This window comes from Haliotis asinina, chromosome 12 (assembly GCF_037392515.1).
Source record: "Haliotis asinina isolate JCU_RB_2024 chromosome 12, JCU_Hal_asi_v2, whole genome shotgun sequence".
Lineage (NCBI taxonomy): Eukaryota > Metazoa > Mollusca > Gastropoda > Lepetellida > Haliotidae > Haliotis > Haliotis asinina.
In genome coordinates this window covers 57276097-57300471 of record NC_090291.1, presented here as the reverse complement: position 1 = coordinate 57300471, position 24375 = coordinate 57276097, and the positions used below count along the sequence as shown (strand labels likewise).

At 47.9% G+C, this 24375-nt stretch overlaps 1 protein-coding gene across 4 annotated transcripts in view; it reads right to left on the bottom strand.

The window, feature by feature from the left end:
• The window catches only part of LOC137257342 (protein Jumonji-like), a 55704-nt gene that overhangs the window by 2136 nt on the left and 29193 nt on the right, over window positions 1-24375 (bottom strand). For all 4 annotated transcript variants that reach the window (XM_067794655.1, XM_067794653.1, XM_067794652.1 and 1 more), the window contains exons 15-21: window positions 10315-10385; window positions 8013-8127; window positions 7564-7672; window positions 7229-7411; window positions 5071-5195; window positions 319-490; window positions 118-225 (exon numbers count right to left, since the gene is read on the bottom strand). In XM_067794655.1, the coding sequence (XP_067650756.1) occupies window positions 118-225; window positions 319-490; window positions 5071-5195; window positions 7229-7411; window positions 7564-7672; window positions 8013-8127; window positions 10315-10385 (883 nt within the window). The remainder of the gene's footprint in view (window positions 1-117; window positions 226-318; window positions 491-5070; window positions 5196-7228; window positions 7412-7563; window positions 7673-8012; window positions 8128-10314; window positions 10386-24375) is intronic.

Here is a 24375-nt window from a genome sequence, read left to right as displayed (position 1 = left end):
ACTTGTCACTTCTTCCTAAGGAACTGCTATACCCGTCCTCAGATGACACAACCTGGATTACCTACTTCACCCCAAAGAACTTTTATACCAGCCCTAAGATGACACAATTTAGTATACCTCTGGGTATCTGTAGACCAGTTTGCAGTGTTTCAAGTTCTTCTTCTTCTGTACATGCTTCAGTCCCTCCTCCAGAGACAGGGTCAGATTCTCACTCTCATTCACCACCTGAATAAAAACGTGAACATGTCAAGACATCTTGAACCAAATGACAGCAACTACAAGCTCCTCAATCCAAATACCCGGAACAGGTAGCCCTACCTTTGAGAAGTAGCAATGTTTCTTGGAGATGTCACAGACATTGTCTTCCAATTGGTCCAAGGAGCGCTTACGGGACAGCGGCGCCATTGGCATGTCATCCAACATGCCCCCTCGTTTCATCACCTTCAGTCCTGTTTCAGTTAGCTGCTTCCTAAGAGACAATTCCCGCATCCTGAAATGTTCAAGGAACCACTTGCACAGAAAACTCTTGCATCCAAATGCATAGTTTTATGAGAAATAACACATTTTGAATGACCAGAAGATCCACTTTCAGTACCAAAGTAGGTTCTGATTTTAAACACATACTCAAGCTTTTTGTGCTGAAGAATATCCATTTCTTAAAATATATAACTTTCATGATAAATTTGGTATCTTTCCTTATCCTGACTCATGCTTTATTGCTTAACTACCCTTCCTTCTGAACGGTTAGTGGACACCTGAATCCCTTGAAATTCTCCAGATGCGAACGTACAATCATTCACCTTGAGCCACCTCCCATTTTCCTGCCAAAAGTGCCCACATGACTGCACACATGTCAAACCTCATTCTTTCTCTCTGACAAAATGCATCCACACAGGGCTACAGGGAAGACCAAATGGTGAGAGGGGATGGTGGGGAGAGTCAGGATAAGTATAAAATATCAAATTTATTATAAAAATGACATATTTTTCCTTATCCTGAATTATGCTTTATTGCTTACTACATCTGACGGAAAAGGTGACGAGTCAAGACATCTGATGGGGGCCAACTTCTTATACCAGGTACGAAAAGTAATGTCTACAGATTATGTGGATTTAGATGTACTCAACACCCTATTGTCTAGATATCTGGAGCAACCCATGTGTTAAGGTAAGGACTATTACCAAAACTGGTGTTGCGACCTATATGTTAAGGTAAGAACTTAACCAAAACCTAGTTCATTCATGTGCTGACTTATCTTGTAAGACAGGGGAACATGGATCAGTTGCCAGGTGTCAATGAGTCTTCAACGTCAATTTGTCATTGTGAGTAGCTGCACTACCACTAGAGCCCAAATTGATGCATACCGGATATGTCTTCTGTAGCTATATCTCTTAGATTGTGGTTATCAAAGACAGTGTTGGATCTGCAAATGCATTCTTCCATAATGGATGAGACCGAGCAGCTCCCATGGAGGGCGAGTGTCGAGGCCAATGCTCTTACTTCATGAGGGTTTGAAGCTCTTGGAAGTTGGAGGCTCTATCCCGGCTGCTTTACATGCTCCTAGGATCACTGCTCTGATTCAAAAGGAGATAGTTGTCCATGAGACTTCTACTGTCAATGCCGGAGACAAAGCGATGAACAGACGCTTGAACTTCCTTCTTCTAGCAGCACCTCTTTGTTAAGTAGATCTTAAATCTTATACATCCAAAATCTAAGGCGTGGATTTCGGATATTCTGAATGCAATTGCTAGGGCGACCAGAAACATCGTTTTCTGAATGAGCAACTCAAATGATGTCTGCATCTGAGGATCATAATCTCCACTGATGAGGTGCTACAATACCACATTAAGATCCCATGCAGGTGCTCGGAACTTCTGCAGCTGATCCTATTACTTAAAGAACCTCAATAAAGCAACTAATTCTGGAGCCTTTGTCATAGTGATGGCTAAGCTGATTGCTGCTAAATAAGTTGACAGTGTGGATCCTTTCAAGCATCTGGTAGACCTCAAATGACGTAAGTAGTCTGATGCTTATGGGTTAGTCGCTCTTTTGTCTGTAAACCCCTTACGAGTAGCGTATTGGATGAACTAGTGGATAGGGCACTGGTGGGATGAATGTTGTCACCTGCTTTTTGAATCAGGTTGAGAACAGATCAATGAGAGGACAGACGACTGTTTCTGTTATCAACTGGAAGGATTCTATATAAAGCATCCACTCTGTGGGTGAGGGCATACCGGCCAGGATAAGGCATCGACTAAGACATTCTTTGCCCCTGGTATGTGGCAAGCTATGACCTTCAAGTTGATATCTTCCATGCTGTCAAATATATAGAATGTTAATTGTGTTGATCAGCTGGACCCACACAGGTTGATGTAAAAGGCCACCGTCAAGTTGTCTGTACCTATCATCGGGGCTTGATTCTTTAGTTGTGCCTTCCAGTGTAGAACTGTTTCTATTACTGTTGTCAGTTCCAACTGGTTGATGCGAAGGCTTCTCTCTTCTGTCAGCCATGTGCCTCCACCAACTTCGTCGTTGAAATGCATCTCCCATCCTTGAGAAGATGCATCTACGTAGAGATGGAGGATGTACACCTGCTCTCTCCAACAGGTTCTGCTGCAAACATTTGATCTCACCATCCAACATAGCAAGAAATGCTTTATATGTTGTGGCAGGCTGAACTTCTGCGTATCGTTGAGATGTTTTATCAGGAAGTGCTGTAGAGATCTTAACTGCAGTCTTCCTCTGCATGTAAGATCCTGTGTCAACTTCAGTAAACCTAGAAGACGCTGCTATGCTCTGAGGTTTAGAGGCTTGCTGTGGGATTCTGGTATTGAACGATAGTATGGACTTCCATCTGTTGTCTGAAGCGTGAATTCGATTCTCTGTAGTTAAGAATCAGATACCCAAGAACTTCTTGCGATGGTTCCAGTTGTGACTTCATGAGATTTACCAACCACCCCAACTGTATCTACAGGCTGATTATAGACTTCAGCTGTTGTTTGAGTAGATCTGCTTCTTGATGTGCCTATATACTCTCGTCTAGGTAAAAGGCACTGTGTAGACCCTTCTGATGTAGATATGTGATGATCCGTTTGGTTATTCACGTAAATGTAGGGGCAAGACAAAAAGACGCATGAGAGGTAAAAAAACTTCTTCTCTATGAACCGCTAGATTAAAAAAAAACGGGATCTCACATGACTACATTGTGACAATTGCAGATACATGTTGTTCTTAGTTTGGACTGACTTCATTAACATTAAATCCTTCGAGTCTTGCGCTACTTCATGGGATAGCTGACGGATGCCAGCGCCTCCCAAGATTTCTGCAGAAAAGGCTTCGTTTAAACATTTGGCCATATACAGGAGTTCAGCAACCCTTGATGACGTAGGAGTGTAATACCTGCTGACACAGAAGCCAAATGATTCGAGATAAATCCTTGATCTTCACACCATGTAGCAAGTGCAGACACGATTATCTGTTCTTCTTCAGTCTTGGGATTCTTGAAGACACTTATAAGCCCCTCATTAATCGCCTTGGACCTTGCTAAGCCGAAGAAAGCCCTCCAGGCTGATGTATCAAGCTGGGCTAACCTCTATCTTTGACTCGGTAGCTTCGTGACATTCCTTCACAGCCTTCATAAAAGGTTCCATGCTGTGATATTAAGATCTTCTTGCACTGAACGCAGGAGTGTGTTGATCTTGAGTCTTTAAAGCTTTACCAAAAGCTGCTTTCATATTATCAGCAAAATTGAAGATGAGCTTCATCGGCAGAATGGTGACTCAAAGTCATCACCCTTCACAAACGTTGACCCGGATGTATATCTTCAATGTTCGTTGCTGATAATGCAATAATACCCTGCTGACTATTGTGCTACCTTCAACTTTGCAGAGACGTCTGCTTCTGCTAGATGTTGAGTTTCTTTTTGACCACCTAATACACCCCATGGGTGATCACCTCTACAACGTCATCAGTGTAGTAATCTTCAATGCTGTTAGAAGACCACTTCTGTGAGACAACTGTAACAGTCTCATATTTGGATCTTGGTGATGGCATACTGTTTTCAAATGCTAAAGGGTTCTTTGTAGACATCTGCTTCTGCTGGATTAATGATGCCCCTGGTATGCTGTCCAGCAACAGGAGAAATGATCCCGATGAAGACTGTTGTGATGACATTATTGATGATAGACCTCTTAGCTGCATTGCCGCCAGCATTGGACGATCTCTACAACTCTCTGAAGACCTGTGGTTCCAGTACTGGAGGATTATCATAGCTGGCAGCGTCAGCTGCACCCTCAGGCATTGGCACACTACTCAGAGATAACTGTGCACTGACAGGACTCACCGAATGTGTAGATTTCACCGACTGCAGCAATCTAGATAAATGCCTAGAAGATGACGAAGGATGAATTCAACCTGGTCTTCAAATATTTCGCTGGAGTCTTTTTCCCTCATACCTGAGGCATGGACTGATACCTCTACCAGATGAGATGGTGTCGACTTTGACTGAGATGACATCTGAATCCAAATTATGATGATCATGATGGAACTCACAAGGCTGACGATTGTCTCAATATGACACGAAATTCGCCCAACCTGGCAAGAGGTTGTATAAATTTAGCTTAAAATTTTTAAGTCACCTGTGAAATATTTTTTCAAGTCAAACATCACGTTATGAATAAATAACATAAGTGAACTCAATGTCAGAGTACAAACATATGCATGCAAAATGGTAATAGTGTAAATACAACAATATCGATGCATAATCAAAACCAAAATACAGCAGTAGAAGAGCCCCAGGGTGTGAGTCAAGTGACGTACAAGATGTCAGCACTGTTTACAATACATAGTCACCTGAAACAGAGTAATTGTATGTGTGCTTCTAGGGAATTTGAAGGGATTCAAGTTTCCACTAAGCGTTCGGAAGGAAGGGAAGATAAGCAATAATGCATGAGTCAGGATAAGGAAAAGAAAGGTTTCAAAATCGCTCTTACTTCCAAAACATCTTTCACCAGCTTTTTCATGGTAAGGCACAGTCATCTTGAGTGTCAAGATATCAAATGATTAACTTACAGGACTTTTTCAAAGAAAGGCACAGCCATCTTGAGTGTTTGGACGTCAGACGTTGGGTCGGAGACAAGATGGCACAACAAGGCATCCATAGAAAACAGTTCTGGCTCCACACTCCTACTGAGATCCTAGATTAGAAATAACAGTCGCTCTGTGAACACTGCTCCCTGACAACATCAGCTCAACACCTAGTACACACCGAACAACAGCTGTTCTGTAAACACTTCTCCCTGACAACATCAGCTCAACACCTAGTACACCCCAAACAACAGTTGCTCTGTGAACACTGCTCCCTGACATCAACTCAACACCTAGAACACACCTAACAACAGCTGCTCTGTGAACACTGCTCCCTGACAACATCAGTTCAACACCTAGTATACACCTAACTTTATCAACCATTATTACGCTTGCACCTCACTGATTTACTCCCAGTGACCCATGGCCATCACATACTGCCTGATTTACTCCCAGTGACCCATGGCCATCACATACTGCCTGATTTACTCCCAGTGACCCATGGCCATCAGATACTGAGTGATTTACTTCCAGTGACCCATGGCCATCACATACTGCCTGGTTTACTCCCAGTGACCCATGGCCATCAGATACTGCCTGATTTACTTCCAGTGACCCATGGCCATCAGATACTGCCTGGTTTACTCCCAGTGACCCATGGCCATCAGATACTGAGTGATTTACTTCCAGTGACCCATGGCCATCAGATACTGCCTGATTTACTTCCAGTGACCCATGGCCATCAGATACTGAGTGATTTACTTCCAGTGACCCATGGCTATCACATACTGCCTGATTTACTCCCAGTGACCCATGGCCATCACATACTGCCTGATTTACTTCCAGTGACCCATGGCTATCACATACTGCCTGATTTACTCCCAGTGACCCATGGCCATCAGATACTGCCTGATTTACTTCCAGTGACCCATGGCCATCAGATACTGAGTGATTTACTTCCAGTGACCCATGGCTATCAGATACTGCCTGATTTACTCCCAGTGACCCATGGCCATCAGATACTGCCTGATTTACTTCCAGTGACCCATGGCCATCAGATACTGAGTGATTTACTTCCAGTGACCCATGGCTATCAGATACTGCCTGATTTACTCCCAGTGACCCATGGCTATCAGATACTGCCTGATTTACTTCCAGTGACCCATGGCCATTAGATACTGCCTGATTTACTTCCAGTGACCCATGGCTATCAGATACTGCCTGATTTACTTCCAGTGACCCATGGCTATCAGATACTGCCTGATTTACTTCCAGTGACCCATGGCCATCAGATACTGAGTGATTTACTTCCAGTGACCCATGGCTATCAGATACTGCCTGATTTACTCCCAGTGACCCATGGCCATCAGATACTGCCTGATTTACTTCCAGTGACCCATGGCCATCAGATACTGCCTGATTTACTTCCAGTGACCCATGGCTATCAGATACTGCCTGATTTACTTCCAGTGACCCAAGGCCATCAGATACTGAGTGATTTACTTCCAGTGACCCATGGCCATCAGATACTGAGTGATTTACTCCCAGTGACCCATGGCCATCAGATACTGCCTGATTTACTCCCAGTGACCCATGGCCATCAGATACTGCCTGATTTACTTCCAGTGACCCATGGCCATCAGATACTGACTGATAAGTTCATGCAGGGCTCCATATAGCTCATTGCCTGACATCCGAGTTCAGTGTGTTCTTCTGTCAGGCAAGCAAACGTGTATATATCAAGCTGTACAAGCGGAATTTCCAATGTTAAGTATGTATCAACAATAAATCAACAGTATAGTGGAAAAACTATCAGGGCTAGTGAATTTACATGTGCTACTGAACTGGAACACACTAGCAAGTTTTAAGTTATTTCCACCCTTGATATGTCAGCATGCATAGTGTGTAGTTCTTACTTTTTTCCATAAATGTAAAAAGACATTAAAGTTATTCTAAGAAAACATTAACTTCACAGACTGCTTGTACAATGTTACATTTACAAACATATCGTAATATTCTGTAGACATCTGTGAACAACCAACGAATCAGAAACAGTAGACAGGGTTCAGGGCAACGTAAACACAAACAATATTTCTTGGCAGACAACAGAAAGCCATCTCAGTTGACATATCTAGGGCCTCACCTCTGCTACAGACACCCCAGTGCTGATCCAGTTCCGAGTGGCATAGTGGACAGACTCAGAGACATTGTAGCCACAGCTGATGGTGGCTGTGTAGGACTTGGAAAAGATAGCGACAAATGTTTTGGGTTTTTGAACACACCGGGCCACTGTCACGCCTCTTGCTGTCAGACGTGATGGGTTGACCTTCACATAAAGGAAAAGTTGGTTAGGTCTGTTTATAGTTTAGGTGCAGACATATTTTGTAATGAGAGCCCTTGATGCTTACTTGATAATGAGCATAACAACAGATCACATCTGATAATTGCAACACTTGCAACATCTGACACACATCTCACCATGACAGTATCTTCTTTGAGCCAGTGAGGGTCCTGTGATACCAGGGACGGCACCAATTCCTTCATAGCCGTCTTCAACTTCCCCTCCTGGTGCTTCGGGACGGAGTACCTGTATCAACACAACAACGTTCAAACCTGCATCAACACAACAATGCTCAAATCTGCATCAACACAACAATGCTCAAATCTGCATCAACACCACAGTCCTCAAATCTGCATCAACACACCAGTGCTCAAACGTGCATCAACAAAAGAATCTTCAAACCTTCAAAAATGGAGCCTTCTGTGTGGAGATACAACCCACTTGACAATGTCGGCACCTGTGAGAAGATACAACCTACCAGACAATGTTGGCCCCTGTGTGAAGATAAAACTTACCAGCGGTTGACGCCTGTGTGGAGATACAACCCACCAAACAATGTCGGCCCCTGTGTGGAGATACAACTTACCAGATAATGTCAGCCCCTGTGTGGAGGTACTGTATGTAAGGCAGGTGATGGACGTCGGTACACCAGCAGGACGTGGCAAACAACATGCCGATGTGTAGAGTTGGGATAGTAGCACCTGAAACACACTTGTAGTCCTATAATCATGTCAGGGTCAGACAAACACAAGAGCTGTAAGTCCTACAAACATGTGAAGGTCACACAAACACGAATAAAAATGATATTTTATACTTATTCTCACTCATGCTTATTATGCTTATCCCATCCCTATGTGAAGATAGTGGAACATTTGAAATCCCTTTGAAGTTTCCTTCATGTACAAATATCTTCATACTCATGCTTGCCTCTTCAAGACGTACACATGGACTCTCAACCATTTTACTTCGCAGAGTGTCTTGGTCTCTACAGGTCACGTGACAAAAGGGTGAGTGTAACTCAACACCTTTGAGGAAGCGTTAGTTGTGCAACAATGAGTGACCCAAACTGGTGAATGCCTGTGACATCGACCATGGCTAAGTCTCTGAGGTTAGCAAACACATATCCAATTTCCAAAAGCGGCCCTCCATTATAGTAGTGACCAAGCAGTTTCCGTGTAGAACAAGTGTAGATGCTAGAGCTAAAACTTTTTGTGGATTTGAGGCTTGTGGAGGCTGCTGCTTTGTAGGCCCTCAGTATAACGACTCTCATCCATAATGAGATTGTCTTCCAGGATATTTACATAGGCGTCTTAGTAGATAAGGGGATGAATAGGCTCTTGAATTTTTGTCACTTTGTTTTCATTCATTGGGGATATATTTTCACAGCTTTGACTGGGTACAGATATCCAGTGTATCTTGTGCCCTGAGGACTGTAGATAATGCCAGGATGAGGAATTGTCTGACCGGTTGACTAGGCACTTGATATTTGGCAACAAAAACCCATCTCAGTCCTAAGTGTACATCATCCTGATGTCCAGAGTAAAATCGTGTTCGACTAAAATCCTAAGCATGTATTTCCAACATCCAAACTACAGTTGCCATGGCAAGCAGGAGCAGCATCTTCTGTGCTAACAGTTCAAAGGTTGCTCAGTCTAGTGGCTCGTATGTATCATAGGTGAGATGTTGCAATACAACATTCAGATCCCAAGGTGGTGCCATGAACATTTATTGTTGGTCTCCCAGTTTGAACGAGCACAGTACAGCAAGTAATTCTGGCACTTTCCTCAGCTTGATCCCTGTCTTCATGGTGATAATGGAGCTGAGAGACGCCAGGTAAGTTGATAATGTGGAACCTCTGAGTCCACGAGTGTTGAAAGTGACATAAGTAATCCACCACTTAAAGATGTGAGGCTTTCAATGCTGTAAAGCTTTTCCGTTTGGCATATGTCTAGGATAGGATAGAACAGGATACGATCCATAAATGTAGTTGGAATGACGACGGATTCCTGAGAGCTTGTTTGGTGTGTGGATGGACAAGTAGATTCCTCCATTCTGGTAGTTTTAGCGATGGCTTTCCTAGTTCCTCTATGATTACTGGAAATCATTCTCACGCTGGCCAGTAAGGCATGATCAAAGTCGGTTGTAGCATCTTCATTTGTTTTAGCTTTCCAATGACTCTCGGTAGTGTGATTGAAGGTGAGAATGCGTAAGCGTTCAACCAATTTACAAGACATGAACTTAGAGGGTCTTGGTGATTTTCTCTGAACAGCAAACAGCTGACTAAATTCAGTGTCAGACAAATTCCTACAGGGTTGACAGAGAACTAGAAGAACAACTGTGCAAGTATGATATAATACATGCAGATCAGCCACAGACAGCTGATACATACAAAGGAATGACGATTTCTTCAAATGGAAACACAATCTCATTTGATGAAATACATGTCCAACAACATGAAAAATATGTACATTTTATCAACAATTTCAAATCATAATGATAAATAATACACACCGAAAGCTGTATACAGTTCAATTTTTGTCAAAAGGACCAAAATATTAAAGGATAAAAATACTGTATAGGGACCACAAGTTGCCTCCAACTGCCTCATGGAGAAGAGAGTGACAAGCATGGCAGGGAAAGGCACAGGGAGGCTACTCGTGGGTGAGTATGATTGTACGCTTGCTTCAAAGAAAGGAACAATATAGGGATTTCAAGTGTTAACTATCTTTGCATAGAGAGAGAAGATAAGCATAAGAACCATGAGTCAAGATCAGGAAAATCCACTATACTAGCAGTCATACAAACACACACCATTTATAGATCCTCAGCTCATCAATGTGAGCCATTGTGAAATCTTCACGTGACAGTATTTAACAATCATAGCTCACCTGAGACTGGTCCTAAGCACCTGAGAATGCACTTGGGGTTTTCAGACAGGTTGTTGAGATTCCAGCTATGCCTGCAAAGACAATTATTATTTACTTTCATGCTAATATTTGTATAGTGTCACTAACCCTGTCAGCTGCTCAAAGGACGTTTGTATTTCCCTCAAAGTCAATCTCAAATGGCACATGCAAATTCAAGCCCATCTCCCAGTAGGTGATGCAACTAATGCAGCCACTTGGTTCCCATCTCCCAGGAGGTGAGGCAACTAATGCAGCCACTTGGTTCCCATTTCCCAGGAGGTGAGGCAACTAATGCAGCCACTTGGTTCCCATCTCCCAGGAGGTGAGGCAACTAATGCAGCCACTTGGTTCCCCATCTCCCAGGAGGGGAGGCAACTAATGCAGCCACTTGGTTCCCATCTCCCAGGAGGTGAGGCAACTAATGCAGCCACTTGGTTCCCATCTCCCAGGAGGTGAGGCAACTAATGCAGCCACTTGGTTCCCATCTCCCAGGAGGTGAGGCAACTAATGCAGCCACTTGGTTCCCATCTCCCAGGAGGTGAGGCAACTAATGCAGCCACTTGGTTCCCATCTCCCAGGAGGTGAGGCAACTAATGCAGCCACTTGGTTCCCATCTCCCAGGAGGTGAGGCAATTAACGCAGCCACTTGGTTCCCATCTCCCAGGAGACGATGCAACTAATGCAGCCACTTGGTTCCCATCTCCCAGGAGACGATGCAACTAATGCAGCCACTTGGTTCCCATCTCCCAGGAGGTGAGGCATCTAATGCAGCCACTTGGTTCCCATCTCCCAGGAGGTGAGGCAACTAATGCAGCCACTTGGTTCCCATCTCCCAGGAGGTGAGGCAACTAATGCAGCCACTTGGTTCCCATCTCCCAGGAGGTGAGGCAACTAATGCAGCCACTTGGTTCCCATCTCCCAGGAGACGATGCAACTAACGCAGCCACTTGGTTCCCATCTCCCAGGAGACGATGCAACTAATGTAGCCACTTGGTTCCCATCTCCCAGGAGGTGAGGCAACTAATGCAGTCACTTGGTTCCCATCTCCCAGGAGACGATGCAACTAATGCAGCCACTTGGTTCCCATCTCCCAGGAGGTGAGGCAACTAATGCAGCCACTTGGTTCCCATCTCCCAGGAGGTGAGGCAACTAATGCAGCCACTTGGTTCCCATCTCCCAGGAGGTGAGGCAACTAATGCAGCCACTTGGTTCCCATCTCCCAGGAGGTGAGGCAACTAATGCAGCCACTTGGTTCCCATCTCCCAGGAGACGATGCAACTAATGTAGCCACTTGGTTCCCATCTCCCAGGAGGTGAGGCAACTAATGCAGCCACTTGGTTCCCATCTCCCAGGAGACGATGCAACTAATGCAGCCACTTGGTTCCCATCTCCCAGGAGGTGAGGCAACTAATGCAGCCACTTGGTTCCCATCTCCCAGGAAACGATGCAACTAATGCAGCCACTTGGTTCCCATCTCCCAGGAGGTGAGGCAATTAACGCAGCCACTTGGTTCCCATCTCCCAGGAGACGATGCAACTAATGCAGCCACTTGGTTCCCATCTCCCAGGAGGTGAGGCAACTAATGCAGCCACTTGGTTCCCATCTCCCAGGAGGTGAGGCAACTAATGCAGCCACTTGGTTCCCATCTCCCAGGAGACGATGCAACTAATGCAGCCACTTGGTTCTCATTTCCCAGGAGATGATGCAACTAATGCAGCCACTTGGTTCCCATCTCCCAGGAGGTGAGGCAACTAATGCAGCCACTTGGTTCCCATCTCCCAGGAGACGATGCAACTAATGCAGCCACTTGGTTCCCATCTCCCAGGAGACGATGCAACTAATGCAGCCACTTGGTTCCCATCTGCCAGGAGGTGAGGCAACTAATGCAGCCACTTGGTTCCCATCTCCCAGGAGGTGAGGCAATTAATGCAGCCACTTGGTTCTCATTTCCCAGGAGGGTAAGCATCTAATGCAGCCACTTGGTTCCCATCTCCCAGGAGGTGAGGCAACTAATGCAGCCACTTGGTTCCCATCTCCCAGGAGACGATGCAACTAATGCAGCCACTTGGTTCCCATCTCCCAGGAGGTGAGGCAATTAATGCAGCCACTTGGTTCTCATTTCCCAGGAGGTTAGGCATCTATTGCAGCCACTTGGTTCCCATCTCCCAGGAGACGATGCCACTAATGTAGCCACTTGGTTCCCATCTCCCAGGAGGTGAGGCAACTAATGCAGCCACTTGGTTCCCATCTCCCAGGAGGTGAGGCAACTAATGCAGCCACTTGGTTCCCATCTCCCAGGAGGTGAGGCATCTAATGCAGCCACTTGGTTCCCATCTCCCAGGAGACGATGCAACTAATGTAGCCACTTGGTTCCCATCTCCCAGGAGGTTAGGCATCTAATGCAGCCACTTGGTTCCCATCTCCCAGGAGGTGAGGCAACTAATGCAGCCACTTGGTTCCCATCTCCCAGGAGACGATGCAACTAATGCAGCCACTTGGTTCCCATCTCCCAGGAGGTGAGGCAATTAACGCAGCCACTTGGTTCCCATCTCCCAGGAGATGATGCAACTAATGCAGCCACTTGGTTCCCATCTCCCAGGAGGTGAGGCAACTAATGCAGCCACTTGGTTCCCATCTCCCAGGAGACGATGCAACTAATGCAGCCACTTGGTTCCCATCTCCCAGGAGACGATGCAACTAATGCAGCCACTTGGTTCCCATCTGCCAGGAGGTGAGGCAACTAATGCAGCCACTTGGTTCCCATCTCCCAGGAGGTGAGGCAATTAATGCAGCCACTTGGTTCTCATTTCCCAGGAGGCTAAGCATCTAATGCAGCCACTTGGTTCCCATCTCCCAGGAGGTGAGGCAACTAATGCAGCCACTTGGTTCCCATCTCCCAGGAGACGATGCAACTAATGCAGCCACTTGGTTCCCATCTCCCAGGAGGTGAGGCAATTAATGCAGCCACTTGGTTCTCATTTCCCAGGAGGTTAGGCATCTAATGCAGCCACTTGGTTCCCATCTCCCAGGAGGTGAGGCAACTAATGCAGCCACTTGGTTCCCATCTCCCAGGAGACGATGCAACTAATGTAGCCACTTGGTTCCCATCTCCCAGGAGGTGAGGCAACTAATGCAGCCACTTGGTTCCCATCTCCCAGGAGGTGAGGCAATTAATGCAGCCACTTGGTTCTCATTTCCCAGGAGGTTAGGCAACTAATGTAGCCACTTGGTTCCCATCTCCCAGGAGGTGAGGCAACTAATGCAGCCACTTGGTTCCCATCTCCCAGGAGACGATGCAACTAATGTAGCCACTTGGTTCCCATCTCCCAGGATTGGTGAGGCAACTAATGCAGCCACTTGGTTCCCATCTCCCAGGAGGTGAGGCAACTAATGCAGCCACTTGGTTCCCATCTCCCAGGAGGTGAGGCAACTAATGCAGCCACTTGGTTCCCATCTCCCAGGAGACGATGCATCTAATGCAGCCACTTGGTTCCCATCTCCCAGGAGACGATGCAACTAATGTAGCCACTTGGTTCCCATCTCCCAGGAGGTGAGGCAACTAATGCAGCCACTTGGTTCCCATCTCCCAGGAGGTGAGGCAACTAATGCAGCCACTTGGTTCCCATCTCCCAGGAGACGATGCAACTAATGTAGCCACTTGGTTCCCATCTCCCAGGAGGTGAGGCAATTAATGCAGCCACTTGGTTCTCATTTCCCAGGAGGTTAGGCATCTAATGCAGCCACTTGGTTCCCATCTCCCAGGAGGTGAGGCAACTAATGCAGCCACTTGGTTCACATCTCCCAGGAGACGATGCAACTAATGCAGCCACTTGGTTCCCATCTCCCAGGAGGTGAGGCAATTAACGCAGCCACTTGGTTCCCATCTCCCAGGAGACGATGCAACTAATGCAGCCACTTGGTTCCCATCTCCCAGGAGGTGAGGCAATTAATGCAGCCACTTGGTTCTCATTTCCCAGGAGGTGAGGCATCTAATGCAGCTACTTGGTTCCCATCTCCCAGGAGGTGAGGCAACTAATGCAGCCACTTGGTTCCCATCTCCCAGGAGACGATGCAACTAATGTAGCCACTTGGTTCCCATCTCCCAGGAGGTGAGGCAACTAATGCAGCCACTTGGTTCCCATCTCCCAGGAGGTGAGGCAATTAATGCAGCCACTTGGTTCTCATTTCCCAGGAGGTGAGGCAACTAATGCAGCCACTTGGTTCCCATCTCCCAGGAGGTGAGGCAACTAATGCAGCCACTTGGTTCCCATCTCCCAGGAGACGATGCAACTAATGTAGCCACTTCGTTCCCATCTCCCAGGATTGGTGAGGCAACTAATGCAGCCACTTGGTTCCCATCTCCCAGGAGGTGAGGCAACTAATGCAGCCACTTGGTTCCCATCTCCCAGGAGGTGAGGCAACTAATGCAGCCACTTGGTTCCCATCTCCCAGGAGACGATGCATCTAATGCAGCCACTTGGTTCCCATCTCCCAGGAGACGATGCAACTAATGTAGCCACTTGGTTCCCATCTCCCAGGAGGTGAGGCAACTAATGCAGCCACTTGGTTCCCATCTCCCAGGAGGTGAGGCAACTAATGCAGCCACTTGGTTCCCATCTCCCAGGAGGTGAGGCAACTAATGCAGCCACTTGGTTCCCATCTCCCAGGAGACGATGCAACTAATGTAGCCACTTGGTTCCCATCTCCCAGGAGGTGAGGCAATTAATGCAGCCACTTGGTTCTCATTTCCCAGGAGGTGAGGCATCTAATGCAGCCACTTGGTTCCAATTCCCATCTCCCAGGAGGTGAGGCAACTTATGCAGCCACTTGGTTCCCATCTCCCATGAGATGATGCAACTAATGCAGCCACTTGGTTCCCATCTCCCAGGAGGTGAGGCAACTAATGCAGCCACTTGGTTCCCATCTCCCAGGAGGTGAGGCAACTAATGCAGCCACTTGGTTCTCATCTCCCAGGAGGTGAGGCAACTAATGCAGCCACTTGGTTCCCATCTCCCAGGAGACGATGCAACTAATGTAGCCACTTGGTTCCCATCTGCCAGGAGGTGAGGCAACTAATGCAGCCACTTGGTTCCCATCTCCCAGGAGGTGAGGCAACTAATGCAGCCACTTGGTTCCCATCTCCCAGGAGACGATGCATCTAATGCAGCCACTTGGTTCCCATCTCCCAGGAGATGATGCAACTAATGCAGCCACTTGGTTCCCATCTCCCAGGAGGTGAGGCAACTAATGCAGCCACTTGGTTCCCATCTCCCAGGAGGTGAGGCAACTAATGCAGCCACTTGGTTCCCATCTCCCAGGAGGTGAGGCAATTAATGCAGCCACTTGGTTCCCATCTCCCAGGAGATGATGCAACTAATGTAGCCACTTGGTTCCCATCTGCCAGGAGGTGAGGCAACTAATGCAGCCACTTGGTTCCCATCTCCCAGGAGGTGAGGCAACTAATGCAGCCACTTGGTTCCCATCTCCCAGGAGGTGAGGCAATTAATGCAGCCACTTGGTTCCCATCTCCCAGGAGGTGAGGCAACTAATGCAGCCACTTGGTTCCCATCTTCTGTGCTAACAGTTCAAAGGTTGCTCAGTCTAGTGGCTCGTATGTATCATAGGTGAGATGTTGCAATACAACATTCAGATCCCAAGGTGGTGCCATGAACATTTATTGTTGGTCTCCCAGTTTGAACGAGCACAGTACAGCAAGTAATTCTGGCACTTTCCTCAGCTTGATCCCTGTCTTCATGGTGATAATGGAGCTGAGAGACGCCAGGTAAGTTGATAATGTGGTACCTCTGAGTCCACGAGTGTTGAAAGTGACATAAGTAATCCACCACTTAAAGATGTGAGGCTTTCAATGCTGTAAAGCTTTTCCGTTTGGCATATGTCTAGGATAGGATAGAACAGGATACGATCCATAAATGTAGTTGGAATGACGACGGATTCCTGAGAGCTTGTATGGTGTGTGGATGGACAAGTAGATTCCTCCATTCTGGTAGTTTTAGCGATGGCTTTCCTAGTTCCTCTATGATTACTGGAAATCATTCTCACGCTGGCCAGTAAGGCATGATCAAAGTCGGTTGTAGCATCTTCATTTGTTTTAGCTTTCCAATGACTCTCGGTAGTGTGATTGAAGGTGAGAATGCGTAAGCGTTCAACCAATTTACAAGACATGAACTTAGAGGGTCTTGGTGATTTTCTCTGAACAGCAAACAGCTGACTAAATTCAGTGTCAGACAAATTCCTACAGGGTTGACAGAGAACTAGAAGAACAACTGTGCAAGTATGATATAATACATGCAGATCAGCCACAGACAGCTGATACATACAAAGGAATGACGATTTCTTCAAATGGAAACACAATCTCATGTGATGAAATACATGTCCAACAACATGAAAAATATGTACATTTTATCAACAATTTCAAATCATAATGATAAATAATACACACCAAAAGCTGTATACAGTTCAATTTTTGTCAAAAGGACCAAAATATTAAAGGATAAAACTACTGTATAGGGACCACAAGTTGCCTCCAACTGCCTCATGGAGAAGAGAGTGACAAGCATGGCAGGGAAAGGCACAGGGAGGCTACTCGTGGGTGAGTATGATTGTACGCTTGCTTCAAAGATGCAACCAATGCAGCCACTTGGTTCCCATCTCCCAGGAGGTGAGGCAACTAATGCAGCCACTTGGTTCCCATCTCCCAGGAGGTGAGGCAACTAATGCAGCCACTTGGTTCCCATCTCCCAGGAGGTGAGGCAACTAATGCAGCCACTTGGTTCCCATCTCCCAGGAGACGATGCAACTAATGCAGCCACTTGGTTCCCATCTCCCAGGAGACGATGCAACTAATGCAGCCACTTGGTTCCCATCTGCCAGGAGGTGAGGCAACTAATGCAGCCACTTGGTTCCCATCTCCCAGGAGGTGAGGCAATTAATGCAGCCACTTGGTTCTCATTTCCCAGGAGGCTAAGCATCTAATGCAGCCACTTGGTTCCCATCTCCCAGGAGGTGAGGCAACTAATGCAGCCACTTGGTTCCCATCTCCCAGGAGACGATGCAACTAATGCAGCCACTTGGTTCCCATCTCCCAGGAGGTTAGGCATCTAATGCAGCCACTTGGTTCCCATCTCCCAGGAGGTGAGGCAACTAATGCAGCCACTTGGTTCCCATCTCCCAGGAGACGATGCAACTAATGCAGCCACTTGGTTCCCATCTCCCAGGAGACGATGCAACTAATGCAGCCACTTGGTTCCCATCTCCCAGGAGACGATGCAACTAATGTAGCCACTTGGTTCCCATCTCCCAGGAGGTGAGGCAACTAATGCAGTCACTTGGTTCCCATCTCCCAGGAGACGATGCAACTAATGCAGCCACTTGGTTCCCATCTCCCAGGAGGTGAGGCAACTAATGCAGCCACTTGGTTCCCATCTCCCAGGAGGTGAGGCAACTAATGCAGCCACTTGGTTCCCATCTCCCAGGAGGTGAGGCAACTAATGCAGCCACTTGGTTCCCATCTCCCAGGAGGTGAGGCAACTAATGCAGCCACTTGGTTCCCATCTCCCAGGAGACGATGCAACTAATGTAGCCACTTGGTTCCCATCTCCCAGGAGGTGAGGCAACTAATGCAGCCACTTGGTTCCCATCTCCCAGGAGACGATGCAACTAATGCAGCCACTTGGTTCCCATCTCCCAGGAGGTGAGGCAACTAATGCAGCCACTTGGTTCCCATCTCCCAGGAAACGATGCAACTAATGCAGCCACTTGGTTCCCATCTCCCAGGAGGTGAGGCAATTAACGCAGCCACTTGGTTCCCATCTCCCAGGAGACGATGCAACTAATGCAGCCACTTGGTTCCCATCTCCCAGGAGGTGAGGCAACTAATGCAGCCACTTGGTTCCCATCTCCCAGGAGGTGAGGCAACTAATGCAGCCACTTGGTTCCCATCTCCCAGGAGACGATGCAACTAATGCAGCCACTTGGTTCTCATTTCCCAGGAGATGATGCAACTAATGCAGCCACTTGGTTCCCATCTCCCAGGAGGTGAGGCAACTAATGCAGCCACTTGGTTCCCATCTCCCAGGAGACGATGCAACTAATGCAGCCACTTGGTTCCCATCTCCCAGGAGACGATGCAACTAATGCAGCCACTTGGTTCCCATCTGCCAGGAGGTGAGGCAACTAATGCAGCCACTTGGTTCCCATCTCCCAGGAGGTGAGGCAATTAATGCAGCCACTTGGTTCTCATTTCCCAGGAGGGTAAGCATCTAATGCAGCCACTTGGTTCCCATCTCCCAGGAGGTGAGGCAACTAATGCAGCCACTTGGTTCCCATCTCCCAGGAGACGATGCAACTAATGCAGCCACTTGGTTCCCATCTCCCAGGAGGTGAGGCAATTAATGCAGCCACTTGGTTCTCACTTCCCAGGAGGTTAGGCATCTATTGCAGCCACTTGGTTCCCATCTCCCAGGAGACGATGCAACTAATGTAGCCACTTGGTTCCCATCTCCCAGGAGGTGAGGCAACTAATGCAGCCACTTGGTTCCCATCTCCCAGGAGGTGAGGCAACTAATGCAGCCACTTGGTTCCCATCTCCCAGGAGGTGAGGCATCTAATGCAGCCACTTGGTTCCCATCTCCCAGGAGACGATGCAACTAATGTAGCCACTTGGTTCCCATCTCCCAGGAGGTTAGGCATCTAATGCAGCCACTTGGTTCCCATCTCCCAGGAGGTGAGGCAACTAATGCAGCCACTTGGTTCCCATCTCCCAGGAGACGATGCAACTAATGCAGCCACTTGGTTCCCATCTCCCAGGAGGTGAGGCAATTAACGCAGCCACTTGGTTCCCATCTCCCAGGAGATGATGCAACTAATGCAGCCACTTGGTTCCCATCTCCCAGGAGGTGAGGCAACTAATGCAGCCACTTGGTTCCCATCTCCCAGGAGACGATGCAACTAATGCAGCCACTTGGTTCCCATCTCCCAGGAGACGATGCAACTAATGCAGCCACTTGGTTCCCATCTGCCAGGAGGTGAGGCAACTAATGCAGCCACTTGGTTCCCATCTCCCAGGAGGTGAGGCAATTAATGCAGCCACTTGGTTCTCATTTCCCAGGAGGCTAAGCATCTAATGCAGCCACTTGGTTCCCATCTCCCAGGAGGTGAGGCAACTAATGCAGCCACTTGGTTCCCATCTCCCAGGAGACGATGCAACTAATGCAGCCACTTGGTTCCCATCTCCCAGGAGGTGAGGCAATTAATGCAGCCACTTGGTTCTCATTTCCCAGGAGGTTAGGCATCTAATGCAGCCACTTGGTTCCCATCTCCCAGGAGGTGAGGCAACTAATGCAGCCACTTGGTTCCCATCTCCCAGGAGACGATGCAACTAATGTAGCCACTTGGTTCCCATCTCCCAGGAGGTGAGGCAACTAATGCAGCCACTTGGTTCCCATCTCCCAGGAGGTGAGGCAATTAATGCAGCCACTTGGTTCTCATTTCCCAGGAGGTTAGGCAACTAATGTAGCCACTTGGTTCCCATCTCCCAGGAGGTGAGGCAACTAATGCAGCCACTTGGTTCCCATCTCCCAGGAGGTGAGGCAACTAATGCAGCCACTTGGTTCCCATCTCCCAGGAGACGATGCATCTAATGCAGCCACTTGGTTCCCATCTCCCAGGAGACGATGCAACTAATGTAGCCACTTGGTTCCCATCTCCCAGGAGGTGAGGCAACTAATGCAGCCACTTGGTTCCCATCTCCCAGGAGGTGAGGCAACTAATGCAGCCACTTGGTTCCCATCTCCCAGGAGACGATGCAACTAATGTAGCCACTTGGTTCCCATCTCCCAGGAGGTGAGGCAATTAATGCAGCCACTTGGTTCTCATTTCCCAGGAGGTTAGGCATCTAATGCAGCCACTTGGTTCCCATCTCCCAGGAGGTGAGGCAACTAATGCAGCCACTTGGTTCCCATCTCCCAGGAGACGATGCAACTAATGCAGCCACTTGGTTCCCATCTCCCAGGAGGTGAGGCAATTAACGCAGCCACTTGGTTCCCATCTCCCAGGAGACGATGCAACTAATGCAGCCACTTGGTTCCCATCTCCCAGGAGGTGAGGCAATTAATGCAGCCACTTGGTTCTCATTTCCCAGGAGGTGAGGCATCTAATGCAGCTACTTGGTTCCCATCTCCCAGGAGGTGAGGCAACTAATGCAGCCACTTGGTTCCCATCTCCCAGGAGACGATGCAACTAATGTAGCCACTTGGTTCCCATCTCCCAGGAGGTGAGGCAACTAATGCAGCCACTTGGTTCCCATCTCCCAGGAGGTGAGGCAATTAATGCAGCCACTTGGTTCTCATTTCCCAGGAGGTGAGGCAACTAATGCAGCCACTTGGTTCCCATCTCCCAGGAGGTGAGGCAACTAATGCAGCCACTTGGTTCCCATCTCCCAGGAGACGATGCAACTAATGTAGCCACTTCGTTCCCATCTCCCAGGATTGGTGAGGCAACTAATGCAGCCACTTGGTTCCCATCTCCCAGGAGGTGAGGCAACTAATGCAGCCACTTGGTTCCCATCTCCCAGGAGGTGAGGCAACTAATGCAGCCACTTGGTTCCCATCTCCCAGGAGACGATGCATCTAATGCAGCCACTTGGTTCCCATCTCCCAGGAGACGATGCAACTAATGTAGCCACTTGGTTCCCATCTCCCAGGAGGTGAGGCAACTAATGCAGCCACTTGGTTCCCATCTCCCAGGAGGTGAGGCAACTAATGCAGCCACTTGGTTCCCATCTCCCAGGAGGTGAGGCAACTAATGCAGCCACTTGGTTCCCATCTCCCAGGAGACGATGCAACTAATGTAGCCACTTGGTTCCCATCTCCCAGGAGGTGAGGCAATTAATGCAGCCACTTGGTTCTCATTTCCCAGGAGGTGAGGCATCTAATGCAGCCACTTGGTTCCAATTCCCATCTCCCAGGAGGTGAGGCAACTTATGCAGCCACTTGGTTCCCATCTCCCATGAGATGATGCAACTAATGCAGCCACTTGGTTCCCATCTCCCAGGAGGTGAGGCAACTAATGCAGCCACTTGGTTCCCATCTCCCAGGAGGTGAGGCAACTAATGCAGCCACTTGGTTCTCATCTCCCAGGAGGTGAGGCAACTAATGCAGCCACTTGGTTCCCATCTCCCAGGAGACGATGCAACTAATGTAGCCACTTGGTTCCCATCTGCCAGGAGGTGAGGCAACTAATGCAGCCACTTGGTTCCCATCTCCCAGGAGGTGAGGCAACTAATGCAGCCACTTGGTTCCCATCTCCCAGGAGACGATGCATCTAATGCAGCCACTTGGTTCCCATCTCCCAGGAGATGATGCAACTAATGCAGCCACTTGGTTCCCATCTCCCAGGAGGTGAGGCAACTAATGCAGCCACTTGGTTCCCATCTCCCAGGAGGTGAGGCAACTAATGCAGCCACTTGGTTCCCATCTCCCAGGAGGTGAGGCAATTAATGCAGCCACTTGGTTCCCATCTCCCAGGAGATGATGCAACTAATGTAGCCACTTGGTTCCCATCTGCCAGGAGGTGAGGCAACTAATGCAGCCACTTGGTTCCCATCTCCCAGGAGGTGAGGCAACTAATGCAGCCACTTGGTTCCCATCTCCCAGGAGGTGAGGCAATTAATGCAGCCACTTGGTTCCCATCTCCCAGGAGGTGAGGCAACTAATGCAGCCACTTGGTTCCCATCTTCTGTGCTAACAGTTCAAAGGTTGCTCAGTCTAGTGGCTCGTATGTATCATAGGTGAGATGTTGCAATACAACATTCAGATCCCAAGGTGGTGCCATGAACATTTATTGTTGGTCTCCCAGTTTGAACGAGCACAGTACAGCAAGTAATTCTGGCACTTTCCTCAGCTTGATCCCTGTCTTCATGGTGATAATGGAGCTGAGAGACGCCAGGTAAGTTGATAATGTGGTACCTCTGAGTCCACGAGTGTTGAAAGTGACATAAGTAATCCACCACTTAAAGATGTGAGGCTTTCAATGCTGTAAAGCTTTTCCGTTTGGCATATGTCTAGGATAGGATAGAACAGGATACGATCCATAAATGTAGTTGGAATGACGACGGATTCCTGAGAGCTTGTATGGTGTGTGGATGGACAAGTAGATTCCTCCATTCTGGTAGTTTTAGCGATGGCTTTCCTAGTTCCTCTATGATTACTGGAAATCATTCTCACGCTGGCCAGTAAGGCATGATCAAAGTCGGTTGTAGCATCTTCATTTGTTTTAGCTTTCCAATGACTCTCGGTAGTGTGATTGAAGGTGAGAATGCGTAAGCGTTCAACCAATTTACAAGACATGAACTTAGAGGGTCTTGGTGATTTTCTCTGAACAGCAAACAGCTGACTAAATTCAGTGTCAGACAAATTCCTACAGGGTTGACAGAGAACTAGAAGAACAACTGTGCAAGTATGATATAATACATGCAGATCAGCCACAGACAGCTGATACATACAAAGGAATGACGATTTCTTCAAATGGAAACACAATCTCATGTGATGAAATACATGTCCAACAACATGAAAAATATGTACATTTTATCAACAATTTCAAATCATAATGATAAATAATACACACCAAAAGCTGTATACAGTTCAATTTTTGTCAAAAGGACCAAAATATTAAAGGATAAAAATACTGTATAGGGACCACAAGTTGCCTCCAACTGCCTCATGGAGAAGAGAGTGACAAGCATGGCAGGGAAAGGCACAGGGAGGCTACTCGTGGGTGAGTATGATTGTACGCTTGCTTCAAAGATGCAACCAATGCAGCCACTTGGTTCCCATCTCCCAGGAGGTGAGGCAACTAATGCAGCCACTTGGTTCCCATCTCCCAGGAGGTGAGGCAACTAATGCAGCCACTTGGTTCCCATCTCCCAGGAGGTGAGGCAACTAATGCAGCCACTTGGTTCCCATCTCCCAGGAGACGATGCAACTAATGCAGCCACTTGGTTCCCATCTCCCAGGAGACGATGCAACTAATGCAGCCACTTGGTTCCCATCTGCCAGGAGGTGAGGCAACTAATGCAGCCACTTGGTTCCCATCTCCCAGGAGGTGAGGCAATTAATGCAGCCACTTGGTTCTCATTTCCCAGGAGGCTAAGCATCTAATGCAGCCACTTGGTTCCCATCTCCCAGGAGGTGAGGCAACTAATGCAGCCACTTGGTTCCCATCTCCCAGGAGACGATGCAACTAATGCAGCCACTTGGTTCCCATCTCCCAGGAGACGATGCAACTAATGCAGCCACTTGGTTCTCATTTCCCAGGAGGTTAGGCATCTAATGCAGCCACTTGGTTCCCATCTCCCAGGAGGTGAGGCAACTAATGCAGCCACTTGGTTCCCATCTCCCAGGAGACGATGCAACTAATGTAGCCACTTGGTTCCCATCTCCCAGGAGGTGAGGCAACTAATGCAGCCACTTGGTTCCCATCTCCCAGGAGGTGAGGCAACTAATGCAGCCACTTGGTTCCCATCTCCCAGGAGGTGAGGCAACTAATGCAGCCACTTGGTTCCCATCTCCCAGGAGGTGAGGCAACTAATGTAGCCACTTGGTTCCCATCTCCCAGGAGGTGAGGCAACTAATGCAGCCACTTGGTTCCCATCTCCCAGGAGGTGAGGCAACTAATGTAGCCACTTGGTTCCCATCTCCCAGGAGGTGAGGCAACTAATGCAGCCACTTGGTTCCCATCTCCCAGGAGGTGAGGCAACTAATGCAGCCACTTGGTTCCCATCTCCCAGGAGGTGAGGCAACTAATGTAGCCACTTGGTTCCCATCTCCCAGGAGGTGAGGCAACTAATGCAGCCACTTGGTGCATTCAGTTCATGTGGCTTTCCCATCACTACTAGGTACCCATTCACAGCTGGTGGACCGAGACACAGTCATAGTACTTTGTCCAAGATTTAGTGTACACAACTAGGTGCACGTATTCATTTGGCCATCATCTGGTTATATACCAATGGATTTGTGGGTTCTTTTA